General features: G+C 38.7%; 1 protein-coding gene across 1 annotated transcript in view; it reads right to left on the bottom strand.

Annotated features, from left to right (window-relative positions):
* Window positions 1-15713, bottom strand: part of SH3YL1 (SH3 and SYLF domain containing 1) — a 46351-nt gene that overhangs the window by 30404 nt on the left and 234 nt on the right. The window contains exons 2-4 of the mRNA XM_080340986.1: window positions 3590-3700; window positions 2486-2599; window positions 1933-1997 (exon numbers count right to left, since the gene is read on the bottom strand). Coding sequence (XP_080197112.1) covers window positions 1933-1997; window positions 2486-2599; window positions 3590-3700 — 290 coding nt within the window. The remainder of the gene's footprint in view (window positions 1-1932; window positions 1998-2485; window positions 2600-3589; window positions 3701-15713) is intronic.

Here is a 15713-nt window from a genome sequence, read left to right as displayed (position 1 = left end):
CCAAACAGTGGCAGCAGGGAATACAAGAGGAAATACCAGATTATTTGCAAAACAAGGCTGGCCCAGAAGTATTTCACAGAGCTTAAGAGAGGCCCTTGTTATTAGTCCCCCTGTAATGTCCACCCCATCCCAAACAAATGATGGCTGACATGAGTAGTTTCTGAATCATCCAGAGATGGAGAGAGAATGTAATTCAGGATGCTGCTACCTCCTTTTACGTGTTAAGAGGATCACCCCACAGCTAAAGTTAAATGAATCCATAGTGAGAAAACCTTCAAGGAAAGCATTTAGATGACTTGGAAGATTAGTCTTTAATTGAGGTACCAAGTTGTTTAGTATGACTTCCGAAGTCTGTGATTTCCTTCTTGTTGCTTAAAAGTACCCATAGGTACCACTAAAATGATGCCAACTAAAATGTCTCCTACAGGAATAAAATTCAACAAATTTCTACATGGCTTAAGTTTATATGCGACTAAAAGAAAGCTGAAATTGGACTCTGGGCTCCCAAACCACTTAGGTACTTCTGAATAGCATCTCTTCTCTAGAAAAATGAAATAAGATGTGTTACAATAATTCCAGTAAGGACAGTATTTTGAAGGCTGTCTAGAATTTCAAATGAAGCACGTATATTGCTCAGAACAAACACCCTCTCAGAAACAGCTTCTGTATTGAAATTATTTTGGTAAGTATCAATAGTAAATGGCTACATTATCTAAAATATCAGATGGAAATGATTAAAGGAAAAGTTTCATCAATTAATGAAAACATGTGAAGAGTCTGTTTCACTGTCATAAAAGAAAAAAAAAAAACAACCAAAACCCAAACACAAACTCTGGGACACAAAATCAACATTTTCTAATACATTCCTATGTTAACGAAAGCAAAAGAAAAACCTTGAAAAAGAATAATAATTTTGTATTTCACAATACCCTTTAAAAAGGGCACACTAATAATACCCAAGATCACACAGTGAAAAATGAGGATGCAATAAAATATTGATCTGTTGCTCATGATGTGAGTGCTGGCTGACTGGCTGTCAGGGCAGGGGTAGCTGGCTACTTGTAGGAGACACACTGGTGGCTGCTGCGTACCACCCAGATCAGCTGTGCATCAATTCTTCTGAAGAGCAGAATGCCCATAGCCAGAGATCTTGTTGGGATTCTTTGGGAATCAGCAGAACAGAAGCTAAAGAGAAACAAAATAGAAGGACAGCACTGGAGGCTAGGGTGGGAAAGAAAAGGGAAGACAGAAAGAAACAAGGGTGAAGGAGCTGTGAGGAAGAAGAGATGGAAAGCAGAGGGGGAGAGCTGTCAGGGTTCAGATCAACAGCATTTCTCTGAACATGGTGTGAACCCCTTACTTCACCATTTCTGCTGGCTGGAAACTGGCTCATTTTCTGTATTTCTGATTCCTTCAGAGGAGGTACTATCAGTTTTGGTGCTCCCAAACCGAAGGGTGAAGTCAGTAATCACAAGTTTGAGTGGGACATGCCTGAAGTACAGTAGCCTTAGCTGGGCTTCATTTCCCTCCACTTGCAACTCCTTTCACTGTTTCTTGCCAGATGGAGTCCTTGTGCTCTTCAAGAAAACACTTGATACAGTACTAAGTATAGGATACTATTCATTAACTCAAATTGGCTTATATGTGAACACTGACTGGAAGCTTTCCATAAGGGAAAAAAATAAGTCTGCTAGAAGTGAGAAATTGTGGAAATAGGTGTTATGTCACTTCTTTTCATTTACATCTCTCCAAGCAATGAGACTGATAGGATCAAACCCCCTATTTTGTTTGTCTTGTAAAACTGAATTTTATAATAGCTTTTTTATACAGAAAATTTGATTCTACTGTTTCACTAACATTCAGGTCTTCATCAATGCATTTTAATTCCTTGCAAAAAAATTACCAACAAGTACTTTGAATGCAAAGTTATACCTCAATTCCAATTTCAAATCCACCACCAAGGCCAGCAATTCCTATTGCAGAAGGAGCAGACCAGGCTGTCATGCAAAACAAGACAAATTTACAGAAGTTTTACCACATGTTACAAGAAATACTTAACATTAGAGTTAAAAAACACCAACAAATTCTCTATTTAAAGCTATGTTCAAAACCAGTACAATGCAATCAAACCATACTGGTTTATCCCATAGGAAAGAACTTAATACAAACTCTCATATAAACAAACATTTGTTAAAACTATTTATCATACAGTTCTCCTTAACTGGTTATTATTCATTCTTCTAGTGAGTTTTAAACTATATGCTTTCATATTTCATCCTTTTCAACAAAGATACTGAAAGCATTATTTAAATCAGGTACAATACAGGCACAACATTTTGAAGACAGCTTTCAAACCAAATATCTTCACCTGCTGGATTGGCTCCTTACATATCTCATGTTTTATACTATGAAAAGAATTAATGAAGAAAAAAACCTTTTTCCTTCAAATTCTCACAGGAAATACAAAAGGAAAACATCCACTTACTTCCGTTAGGAAGACGAGCTAATACAATTCCACTTCCGCCTCGAGCAGTCACCAAAAATCCAGCTTTAATAACAGACAGCACTGCAAGGCCTTTGGCTTTAGCTATTACATGCGCTGAAATAGCAAAAGAATTTATTCAAGGTCTCGTAAGAGAAACTTTAAGAGATGGGGAAAATAAAACCACATTTCACAATTTTAACACATAAGAGTCAAATAATCAAAGCAAAAGCTTAAAGAAAATGGCAAAAAAGCTGAACTGATAAAGATGCCGCCACTCCATAGTCAACCAGAAAGCCAGTCTCAGGTCAGACCAGCCTGTGCCGATCTCTGCACTGTCACACCTGCTTCACCCATCCTGGTTACCTCAGCCACAGTTAGTCTGCTTATTGCCATGAACATTGTGTCTGAGTACCCTTAGCAAGATAAAGAGGCAGTAAATACTTGCCGTTTACATCTCCACAGATTTTTGGAGGAGTCTGAATTTAAATCACAGAGACATAGAACCGCCTAATCAGCTTATATCATTAGACAGTGTTTGTGGCAAATAAAGTGTCATCATCCTGCAAGTCTTATTACAGACCTTCTGAAACATAATATTTATAATTCAAAGCCACAACCAGCAACACTGGTTGAAGGAAGACACTAAGAGAAACACAGAATAACAATTGCAAAAATAAAGAGGAAAGCAGCAAAGAAGAGTGCTTAATCAGTATCCAAGGAGAAACATACCTTGATTTATTTCCTTTAACTTATTTTCATCTAGCTAATTCTAATAAACACAGATATTAAAGAACTAGAGCTACTCTTCCAGGTTCTCCCTTAAGAACACTTGCAGGGCAAACATGAGACAGCCCATCCACGCCAGAGGGAAGCCTTCCTGTGCGGATACTGTGTAGTTGTAAACACGCAAAATGATTGCCTAGAATACAGCAAATTTAATGTCTTTACTTCCAAAATGTTTTCACAAAAGTTATGGCATCCCAGATCTTCATTCTTCTCTAAGTTATGGACAGTGAAAATAGAGGGAATTAGTAAAAGGTATGTGATTGCAGCACAGGGAAGTACTGGAGGTTTTAGCTGAATCAACACATTTTCATTACTCACGAGGTATGATTTTATCGGGTCCATTTCTAGAGGTTATTTCTGTAAATTCTCGTAATATTTTAGCAGCCTTTTTAGCTTCTGACTTCAGGTTGGAAGGTATAGGGTTATTCACTGTAAAACACAAAAGAAATAAAAAGTGATATCTATGGTCGGTTCAGGATGGCTCATATAAAAAGTATAATTTTTTACAAATAAAGAGTAAAGCAAACAAACCACAAAACAGCAAATATAAGAAATGATCTTCTGCATCAGATCCACACTTTGTCTCTGATGGTTGTAACAGAAGATGCCACCTAGGAAGAGAACACAAGCCCAGTTCTTTCCCACAATCTGTTCCCCTTGTACTTCCTAGAATCCACAATGGTAACAGCAAGGATGTTGGAGATACCTACTCAGTTGTTCCTGTCACTGTTTATTTATTACAGGCTTGTTGCACATGAATTTGTGTAATACCTGTTCAAACCTGCCGATATCCTTTGCCTCCAAAACTCCTGCAGCAGCAGTTCATTACCTGTTACTTAAATGCTTGATGTATTTTAAATTAATCTACTAGTTGCAGTGAATGCCTGCCAGTTAAAGTCTCATGAATTCTGGTGAACAACTACTACATTCGACTTATCCTGTACCTTTATGCTTATATAAATAGCCACAGCCTCACAGCCTTCTCCACTTCTTCATGAGTCCCAGCCACCTTAGTCTCCCCTCAAGGTAGTTGCTCCATCACTCTGATCACCCTAATTGCTCTTCTCTGCAGCACCATCAACTCCGCTGTCCTTCCAACTGGCAGCTGTTGGCCCATGAACACTAAAAGGTTAACATCTCTTAAGAGATTCCTTTTACAGAGCTAAACTTGCAGTATGCTCTGAAAGTGAAGAAAACTCTGTTTCAGATCAAGAAATTTCCTTTAAAAATCTACTTCTTGTTCAAGGGTTTATCAATATTTTCTCTCCAATATAATCCAACATAAGCATCTCCGTAGATTTCAACTGAGGAAAAAGCAGGGATTAGGGATAGATCACGTTTGCTTTATAAAACTGTAGACTACAGTAGCAAACACAAAAACAATCTTGAAATTTATCCCCCAGATCCATGAGATCATAAATTCTGCAGAAGAGATCTGCTGTCATTAATCAACTACTGAACAGAATCAAGTATTATAAGATATTAATCTTCTGCAAAAGTATATATGTATGGATAGTGACCTTTCACCTGTAGATTTGCAAAAAGAGACTTAGTGCAGATAAAAAGACATGAGTTAGTCTTGATTCTTACATTTACTAAAACTCTTCAAAAGTATCACTTTAATTATTCTTGTTTTCTTGTCTGGACATATCAACACCCACCATTTCCAAGTTTATCAGCGACAAGTTGTCCCAGTAGTACATTAATATATTGTCAGAACAAAGATGCATCTAACCTAATGTCTTGTCTCTGAAAAGAACAAGTGACAGTATTTCAATAAAATGCCACTGTTCTTAAATTCACAGAAGCATAGAAAAGATGGCATATAGAGAAACAACTTTCAGTCAAGAGTGACCAGTTTTTTAATAGGTGTTCCCTGAACATTCATTCACCTCCTCACTTCGGGCAACATTCCCATCCAAAGCGATGAAGGTGAGGACTAAACACATTTTGAGATCAAATCAATGAACCTTGGAGAGTAATTCTGCTCAGACTAAGTGAAACACATAGCAGCAAGTCATCCAAGTTTCTGTCCAGGCTCCACTGACTAGAACAGGAGTTACACCTCTACTTTTTAAAGTGAATTATATTCCTCTAGTATGTTGTCCAAGTGAGAAGGAAGATTCCCAGAACAAGAGAGATTTTGCCAGCTGAGTCTCTTTCCCCTGTGAAAGCTTGGAGCAACATTTGGCTTTGGTGAAAATGCAGCAAGTATAACATTCTAATTAATAACATTATAATTAATATTGCAAAACATAGTGCATGCCCATTTCCATAATCAGGTGAACACTTCTGTATGTAGGTTTTCACTTAAGATATTTTGTAAGTCTAGATGTCTTGACTTTGGGGAGGGTCACCTACCTGGTCTACCCAAGATATACATTGCATGGTATTTAATTCTTCTTATGGTTCAATAAGAGTAAAGTTGAAGAATAACTTCATTTTAACTGTGGTAAAATAGACAATTACATGCCTGACCGTGCAGGACTCCCAGCAAAGTAATCAAGACAATGAAAATAAGACCTGTGCATGCTGGAGAAAAAAAAACATTGTGGAGATAAAATATATTACAGAGATAAAAAACCATTACAGAGGAAAGGCAAGCAGTATACAACTTCTAGATTACAGAGAAAAATCTGTGCTCCTCTTTCTCTCTCTCCTCTTCCTTAACTTTGCATGCATTCCTTACTCCCCTTTCCTTCTCTTTTGCCCATCTCAGAATTTGGAGGAACAACTCCAATTCATTCTTACTACTAAACAGGGGAAAAGAAAAAAAAAAGCTCATATTTCAAACAGATTAGAAGAGAAATCCCTTAGCTAAGTCAACTGAGAAAACATGAGATGTTTTCAGACATGAAATGAATGAATGTCTGAAAGCAAAAAGAAATTAGTTAAAAAAAAAAAGTTTTCATACATATTTTCAGATTCAGAATTGCTTCAGAAAGATTTGATGGTCACCTGAAAACAGCGTGTGCGTGTTTTCGTGCACACAGGAGTTACTATTAAATTGGGGACGATTCAAAGCTGAACTCCATGACCCAGTAAAAGTAATATTGTTACTACCTCAGTCTCCCTTCAACTCTAAATACATAATTGGTTTCAAAATCAAGTTTTCATTGTACCCTGGTGCAGGAGTGAGAATGCCAAAGTGACCCTTTTCACTGTTTACTTTGAAAGTTTTACATAATACCTAGGACGACTCTATGATTTTCCTATCTGGTTTATTTTTATCCTGGTGTTGCTATTTAGGAACAAATTAGGAAGAAATATTTTTGCTATGAGGATGGTTTTTTATGAACAGGTTGCCCAGAGAGGTGGTAGATACCCCATCCCTAGAGACATTCAAGGTCAGGTTGGACGGGGCTCTGAGAAACCTGGTCTAGCTGAAGATGTCCCTGCTCATTGCAGGGGCGTTGGACTAGATGACTTTTAAAGGACTCTTTCAAACAACTATTCTGTTTTATCTGCACTATGACTCTAAATATTGTATTCCCAAATGCAAGCTTTGCATATAAAAATACCATTATCTGAGAAAACTGAAAATTATGTATTTCCACTCCACTCCCTCTAAAAGGGTATTTTTTGTGCCACATGGTGGGGGGTTCCTTTATTGACAGGGGAGACAGAGAGATTCCTCATCTAGCTGTACACCGCAAGAGGAAGCACAAGAATAACCTAACTTCCCATCCTCAAAATAACAGCAGAAACTTCACTTTCTCCCTGTATTATTTATTTCCTACATAAATATTGCTTCTGTATCCACTAGGTATCTACAGGAATTCACAATTCCACTGTCCCTTGCTTTTTCCCTTCTGGAGACAGACTGAAGCAACGCTGGCTTATTTTTCTGGACTAAGAAACAGCAGGAGGATTTGACAACATTCTGTCAGATACTTTGCATGGAGCCAGATTCATGTTCTTTCAGAAGCAGGCTATGAAATAGGTGATGTGGCTCATTTTGTGGTCCTTTATTTACTTACATGTTATGTAGATACTAAGGAACTGGCAGATGCCTACAGGGGTCTTGAGGAACTGATGACTTTTTGAAACCAAAACAACACTCCCCCCCTAAAAAAAAACCCCAAAACAAAATACAACCAAAAACCCACACAAACAACCAAACAAAACCCCAAAACAAAAAGCCCACACCCTGACCTAATTATGTACAATATGGTGCTTGATAAAGCCTGGCTGGACTCCCATTTTGCCAAGATTGTTGGAGCCATAGCAAAAGAAATATAATATTTGTTATCACAAAGGAAAGGGGGAGGTTTGGTTCTCCCTCTTGGGCAATGACATACTCAAGATTTTGTTGACAGGTCTGAAGATCAAATGACCACACAGACAACAATCAACACGAAGAAGGCAAAGTTTAATGGTAGCTATACAGCATGGGTGAGGCCTCACTCTTTAACCAGTTTCACAAAACTTTGTCAAAAGTCATTATGCTTTTCCAGTAAAAAACAAAATAAGAACAACTAGTAGGTGGAAAAATGCACAAATATGTCACAGACAATTCAAAATTATTTATTAACATTTAAGGAAAAAAAAGAGTACATGGAGGCTTGCACTAGGAAACAGCGGTATCTGTCCCAAAATACAACAGGTATAAAGTGACTAAAGATTAGAGTGAATGTTAGGAATAAAATCTTGTTTCTACTTGCTTTAATCACTGTATAAACAGACAAAACCCTAAGTAGGATACCCGTGACATCAAAAATTGTTTAAACTTCTGTTCACTGATCAAATTGTCCTCTTTCCCCTCAAGCTTACCTTCAGATTTGAACTGTAAAATTATTTTCTTAATAACCAATTTAATATTGCAGATCAATTGAACAGATGTTATAGAAGTATATGATTTTTAATTAAAATGCTGTATGTAATATTTATAAATAAGCAGAAGTTACACATTCAGTTTACCCCTTCAGTAACATAAGGAATAATCCTGTAGCACTGTCCTCACTATTAGCTTTTAAGCATGCATACAAAATTGCCCATTTTGTATTCAAGTAATGCTCAGGAAAGAGGTAACCAGGAGCAATAAGACAATAATATCTGTCAGGAGGATACACTGACTGATGAATTTGGAAAGCCATGACCAGCGAATCCTCAGCTGGGAGCAAGCTTCATTTGCACTGTTGCTTGTTGTTGAAAGGAGAAGATATTGAGCATATGTGAGTCAGCAACACAAAACCCATGGGGGAATATCACACCAAAATTGATTAACTGCTTAATTTGTAAGCTGATGAGGCAAGTGCGTCAGCCTCTAATTTACATTCTGACTAACAGTAATAGTGTGTTGGCTGAACATTTGGTGAAATCATCTACGCAAGGTATAATAAAGAATAAATAAAGCCTTTTTACTTAAAAGGTATAACTAATTCTGATATAATCAATATTCTGCTGAATACGAACAGATGAAATAAAGGATGCTGGCATTATGAGAACCTGAACATCAAAAGTGCAGTTTCAAAGAAGATCACCGGTAAAGTGGAGACAAAGTCTCACATGCAAATTTCATACATATGTTGCCCATTATGTACAATGTTTGCAGTATTTGGTGGAAGGTAGGTTTGGGGTTTTTTATGGTCACAAAAAGAAGAAAAAACAATGGCAAATACCTTCTACAAGCCTCAGACAGTAATTCAGTCTTCATTTTCACTTCAATAAAAAGTTCAGAAACAGCACAAAAATAAAGCATAGCTGATTTGCAAATATCCATGTTACAGCAGCAACATAAATGCTAAAAAACTTGTATGAACACAGAACATTTAAATTATGATTACGAACATTCATAAACATAAGAACTAGCATAGTCAAGAAAGGTGAAAGAAGAACATCTAATGGGAAAGAGAAACCTGAAAAGCAAGACAGGGCAGTGTTGGAAAAGACTCTAAACAAGTTTTCAATTCAGCATTATATTTAAAGAGATTAGTGTAATTTTGGTTTCACAAATGTGTAACATTGTGGTACTGTGGTAGCCAGCTCAGCCTTGGGATTCATCTAGTACCTGGAATTGCTAGAACAGTGTGCAAGACGTGCGTTGTAAGCATTTTGCATAACCCAAGAAAAAGTGAAGCAATGTAGAGCAGCAGATGACAAGCAGCAGACTATGTTGAACACGTCTCCATCAGTCTCCCTCCATTTACTACGTCCAACACATAAAGCCAGTGGTAGACAGCAAAGCAGCCAAATCAATGAAATGTCAAGAAAAAGATCTCTGGAGTTCAAGGAAATAGTAGCAGAAAGTTGAAAAGGAACCTGAAGGAGAAGGATGGTATAAAATAAAGACAATAACCACCCCCTTTAGTTGAAACCCAGCAGACTTCTGTTGTCAGAGCCTGAGCTCCTTACTCCAACAAGTAGATACTGTTTCCTCAACACTCCAAGAAGCATGAAGGAGGAAAGCCTCACAACGTGCACTTCGGTCATCCTGCTGGAAGAAGCAATAGTATGGCGGAAAGGAGCCCAGGAAAGCAGTAGCAGTAAATGAGAAAGTAGCAATTATTGACACTAAGGTTCATGCAAATTGTCTGTGTTACACAATTCTTCCATAGGCACCTGGAGAACAGCAAAGGAAGCAGAAGACAACAGGAAAATACACTGGTGTAAGGCAATGCAAACAAAGTTGAAAAGGAGAAAACAGGTTCTCTCTGCACAATGAAGCCTTACGCTAGCTTCATGCGTTTTTACCATGCTCCTCATCACTTGGATTCCTGAAATTTTACCGACTTTCACGTAGTACCGTTCTCAACAAGCTTGGTGTGAGTAGCTGGTGCTATGCCAGAGATAGTTCAAGTTATGGTAGGGTGCAAGTACTACAGCAGGGCCTACATGGCCCTGCAGGGTAGCAGCTGAGACAACTGGACAACTCTAATGTGCTTCCACAGCCCTGAAGGTTTTTGTACTGTGAATTAACTAACTACTCTGTTCTCCTTCCCCACCTTGAATAACAAGAAGTTTACTGGATGATATTGCACTAATGTGGTGCTAGCTGTGGTTGGGAGGGAAAACAAAGCAGAAAGGTCTGCAGAACCTGCAGCCTTCAGCATACAGAAAACAAGGAGTTGGAAGTGTTTTAAGATTTACCTAAGACAGATGGAAATATAAGAACAATCAGATTTTTCTTCCCAAACACTGCATTGGAAGGAAGTCAAATGGTGCTTAAAAATAAAGCTGAAAATTAAAAACAAACAAAACCCATTCTTATCCATGTTAGAACCAGCTTGCGTTTCCTTGTTTCACCTACAATAACCTGCTAATGTTAACTGTTGACGACAGCCTGTGCACAGGAAAAGCCTCATGACCATACTAAAGTTACAACTAAATTCTGTCTTCAAGAACTCAAATATGAAAAAGGAATGTCACAGAAGATAGCACCTGCTCTGAAATGAAAATAGCCCAACAATTTTATTTCAGAGGATAATCTCTGACATTTCTATCACTACATAAAGCTAAGATATTTACAGTATTTTCAAGGTTTTTGATTTAATTGAGAAATGGGCTATAGTAAGAAATCATTCTTGAATTCATGAAGCATACATTTCCAAAACTACATATTTATATTTATATATTTAAATCACAGTAATTTGAGGTGGGGGGGGAGGGAAATGACAAATGTCATTTTAAATATCAGTACTTTTGAAAAACTCTATGGAAACTTGCATTGAATCTGTATGTTTATTCCAAGACAGCTAAGAAGTCAGGCAAAAACTACAAGAAACCCAGTCATCTACATTTGGATATTGGTATGCAAATCCACAGCATGAAGTCAACCCAAAACCTACAGAAACACAAGTCGTTATTCAAAAAAGAGCAACTTTGAACACAGAAGACTTAAAATTGAGAGCAGATTTTTGTTCTCATCTCTGTAAATCTGTGGGGTTTTTTACTGTTGGTTTGTTGTGGTTTGTTGTTGTGTTTTGTTCCGTTTTAATATATTATTTTGAGTTGTGGAAATCCAAGTACCTCTGAAGACAACTCAAAGGAAGCCAGTATTATTGGAAGCATGTAACTCTGCTAACTTTGAACCTAGAAAGGGAAATTGCCTCATCTCCAGGCTGCACTTGTACTATTTTACTCTTAGTTGTTATTCCAAGGCAAATTGCTCTTTGCAGCCTTTATAAGCATCTAACTCTGGTTTAGGGCTTCCTGCTATGGCTTCTTTACAGGAGAAAACTTCTCCTTCCTGGTCGAGTCTTTAGGCTGTTGTCCACTAGGCACAGGGATTTTGTAAACTCAGGTTTACAGAGATAAAAATTGAGATGTTAGCCGATGCTCTTTCTGAACAAAAAGTCAAATTAATTTGAAATGCAGTAAATACATAAAATAGCATATCCAAAAATAAGCTTAACCTCTGCACAGCCTATCTGAGTCAATTCCATTAATAGTTTGGACACTATACATGACGCTATTCACCGTTAGTTGTGTCAGTGGGAATAGTGCCATGTGTAGTGTCCAAATGCATACAAAGTTTTTGGTCAGCTGCTAGTGTTGACGAGCTGCCTTTTCAGATTTTGCTACCAATTATGTAGGCACTTTTAGACCATGGCAGCTCAGTGTTTTTCATAGGGAATATCAATTTTGTTAATGCTAAAAAAAACACACAACATGCAAAAAATCCCATGCCCAGAGTTTCATTGTGTGCATATTTTTAATTACTTTTCTCAACAAAGAAGAAAGGACTTAACTAATCCAAAAAACAAATTGAATCACTTAGTAACTTAATGGGATATCAGTCCTCAATCCCACTTTGAATTAACTATTTCCTTGAGAAAAGTCAAGGAACTTGAAAAAAGCCTCTGTATCACACAGAGCCACCCACACTGTCAAAACCATTTGATGAGTTGGGTTCCCAGCAGTTTTTGTACTGAAGTCAGCTTGGAGGAAATTCTAATTAGTGATGCTGAATTTCCTCTCATCTCCTAGAAGGATGAACTTTCTGATGAGAGCTGGAATATATGAGGGTAAAATGATACTGACATAACTGAACAATGCACTCCAACAAAAAATGTGTTCTCTTTCTATACACAAGATGTTTCAACTAGGTGATGGCTCCTTACTTCCAAGGAACTGTGGCAAGTGAAGACAGTTGCTAACTGCCTGAGGCACAGCTGAATCAGAGGAGTTATTCCAAAAATCACATCAGACATCTGTTCAAATGCATGAGAGAGCAGTGGAACACCTATAGATAAAGATCTTAAAAAATCTTTGTGACTTTTAGCAATTACAACAATGCTAAAATCCCAAGTCCACAGTTCTACAACTGAGTTGTGGCCTTTGCACTAGGAGAGAATAAGTATGTGGGCATGGGGAAGAAATCACTCAGATTGTACAAAGACAGTCAGAAAAAACAGTCAGAAAACAACATTTTCAAGAATATAGAGCCAGCAATATCTCTACAACAAGCAAAGGCAGAGTTACCCTGGAGGTTGTCTGAGACTAACAAATGAACACTTCCAATAATTAGTACTACGAGAAATGCAGGCTTTGCTCAAAACACGCCACCACACCTATCCACCCTGCCACCCAAGCCTTGGGAAACTGTCTACCTGAAATCCTTTTAGCAAGTCTTTCATATACACTTATTGTAATATGTTTGATGTGTAAACAGTTGAGTTGGTACCAAAAGGGTAGGGTGCCTCCCACCAAGCAAGATAAGTAGCATGACCGAAGATAAGTCAGAGCTAGGAATTCAGTTCTGCCTGTCTCTCCTCACGTTAATTCAAGAGTTGGTATGATATGTGGAATTCAGACATAGGGGTAAGGGAAAAATCCCAAAGGGAATCCCAACTTTGGCTTGTTAATTCTATTTGAATCACAAAGAATATACTTCAAGGCAATCCACGCAGGTAAACATTACCTTTACACAAGAAGGCTTTAACTAAAACAAAGCTGTGCTTTTCAAAAAAAATCCTAAACCCCATCTTGTTTATATTCTCTACCAGGGACAGAAGCATAGAGAGAAAAAAGTGTGACAGAACGTAACCCCAATGTGAACTACACAATAGCCCCCTGTGCTACAATAATACCTACATTAAAAAAATATTTGGGTACCTTAGCAAAATACAGACTCCAGCTATTTTCTGCAGAAAATATTTAATACTTCTATAAGAAAAACTGTCAGTATCATTCTGACCCTCTCATTCTCCCATTTCATACATGTCCCATTTGATGCATACATGTGCCATTTGATGCAAATCTAAGCAGCTACTAATTCCCACAACTAATTAATTTCTAGAATTAATCACACAAGAAACATTTCTTCAAACTAGAAGGAATAAACATTTACAAAATTGAAAGTGCTTGATATTTATTAATCAAGTTTGAAAAACCCTAGTCCCACCTAAGCTCTTACATGGTCTTATTCACAATAGCATTTCTCTCCCACAAAGTCATACAGCCTATTCTTCATAGCAGCCTTGCATTACAGGCTCCTTTACAACAATGTAATGGATGTTTAACAAAACCCCAAAATAGAATCATAGAATATCTCAAGTTGGAAAGGACCCAAAAGGATCATAAAGTCCAACTCCCTGCTCCTTGTAGGACTACCTAGAACTAGATCATATGACTAAGAGCATCATGCAGAAGCTCTTTGAACTCTAACAGGCTTAGTGCTGTGATCACTTCCCTGGGGAGCCTGTTTCAGTGACTGGCCACCCTCCCAGTGAAGAACCTTTTCCAAATGTCCAATCTGAACTTCTGATGTAGCTTCATTCTATTTCATAGATAATTTCCTTGTGCCCTGTTGCTGGTCACCAGAGAAAGGAGATCAGCACCTCCCCATCTGCTGCCCCTCTTGAGGAAGTTGTAGATGAAAGAGAATAAAATAAGTTTAAAAATCTAGACCAATTCAGTACTGCCTCATGCTTATTTTTTATCAGATTATTTGATTTAGGATGCTTGTGTCTATTATCCAAAGAAACCTAACAACATGGAAATGTGCTCCTTCAAGAATCAATATGCACGTGATCCACAGCAAAAGTGGGCTGATAGGTTTTTAACTTAATACAAATATAAAACTGAAACAGCAAGACTCTGGCCTCTAAACATGCTGTGGCCTGAACCAGAGAGAACTACATAGATCTTATCACACCAGAAACAGTAATTCTTAGTGGTGAGAAACATGATACAAAACAAAGAACGAGTTCTGCTGCAGTTCATTTCAAAGCTATGAAGTTAACATTTACCGAAGAAGCTAAATCTCCCACCACTGAGGGCTGAGAATGCAGAATAGCGCCTAAGATAGACATCCTCCCCAGCCCTCTCCCCAAGATGTGGAAATATGAAATATTTCATCTCAAAGTTAAAGGTAGGCATGTGCCTATATGTAACATACACACATAAAAATACTGGGTTTTACATGAACTCCAGAAAGGTGTTTCAATGCACTCACTTCTATACACAACCACATTTTCCCCTGACACGCAAATGCAGAGAAAGGGGGTGGGGAATCTATTTCCTATATTGACATCTCAAGGCACTCCACTCGATAAAAAGCAGGAGCTAAGGCACCCTACACCGCTCAGGTTATAAAGCACGGCAGAGCTACATGTGAGAACTACCCAACCGACGTATCTTGCCCTTCTCTCCTTCGCTGAGGTCACATCTGACACCTGAGCAGCATCATGGCCCCTCCTGGCTCCAGCACCTCATGCTCCCCACAGCTGCAAGCCAACCCGCTTCACAGCAGAGTGCAGCAGTGCACAAGGAGGGGGATGCTCGGAGAGGGAATGTTTCTGATCACCCATCATTTCCACTGGTAAATATTAAAAAATGTAATAGTACAACTGCATTTACAACAAAAGCAATACATGTGGGTCAGTGTATGAAGTTGCATAAAATGTGTTCCATTCCACAGAAAATATGCTACATATAAGATTTTCAGGTTATAATGGTTAATTAGCCATCACATTTGACAGTCACAGATTTGACCCAAAATATAGAATCTGACATTTTTTTATTTAACCTCCACAGTGCCACATATTGATTGTAAAACAAGGCAAACAAGTCTTGAAAGCAGCAGAAGAATCCAGTCGCAGCCACACCTGCCACCGCGGGACCGGCGCCCAGCGTTACAAAACCCAGCCAGGTACAGGGGTAGCCCAACAGATCAAGCCAGATACAAAAGAAAACAAAACAAAAAACTCCAGCTCTTCTGGGAGGGTGGAGAACTTGTGCGCTCGGTTTGACCAGCAGCCTGCTCAGGCCAACACCGACTCGACGCCTCTTGAGTTTCCCCTCGCAGTGCGCCCCCCGTGCGGCAGCACCGGGCGGGCTGGGAGGCTGAGGCAAGGACCGAGCGCTGCTCGCAGTGCAGGGGCTCGGTCGCTTAGTCCAGGGTGACAGCCCGGCCGGCTCAGCGCGGCGATACCCGGCGGCAGCAACCCCGCCCGGCCAAGGGCTGACGGCCCCTCAGCGGCCGGCTCCCTCCCCGCTC

This window comes from Nesoenas mayeri, assembly GCF_963082525.1.
Source record: "Nesoenas mayeri genome assembly, chromosome: 3".
NCBI lineage: Eukaryota > Metazoa > Chordata > Aves > Columbiformes > Columbidae > Nesoenas > Nesoenas mayeri.
Note: the sequence above shows the minus strand (reverse complement) of the source record. Positions and strands in the feature narration are given on the sequence as shown.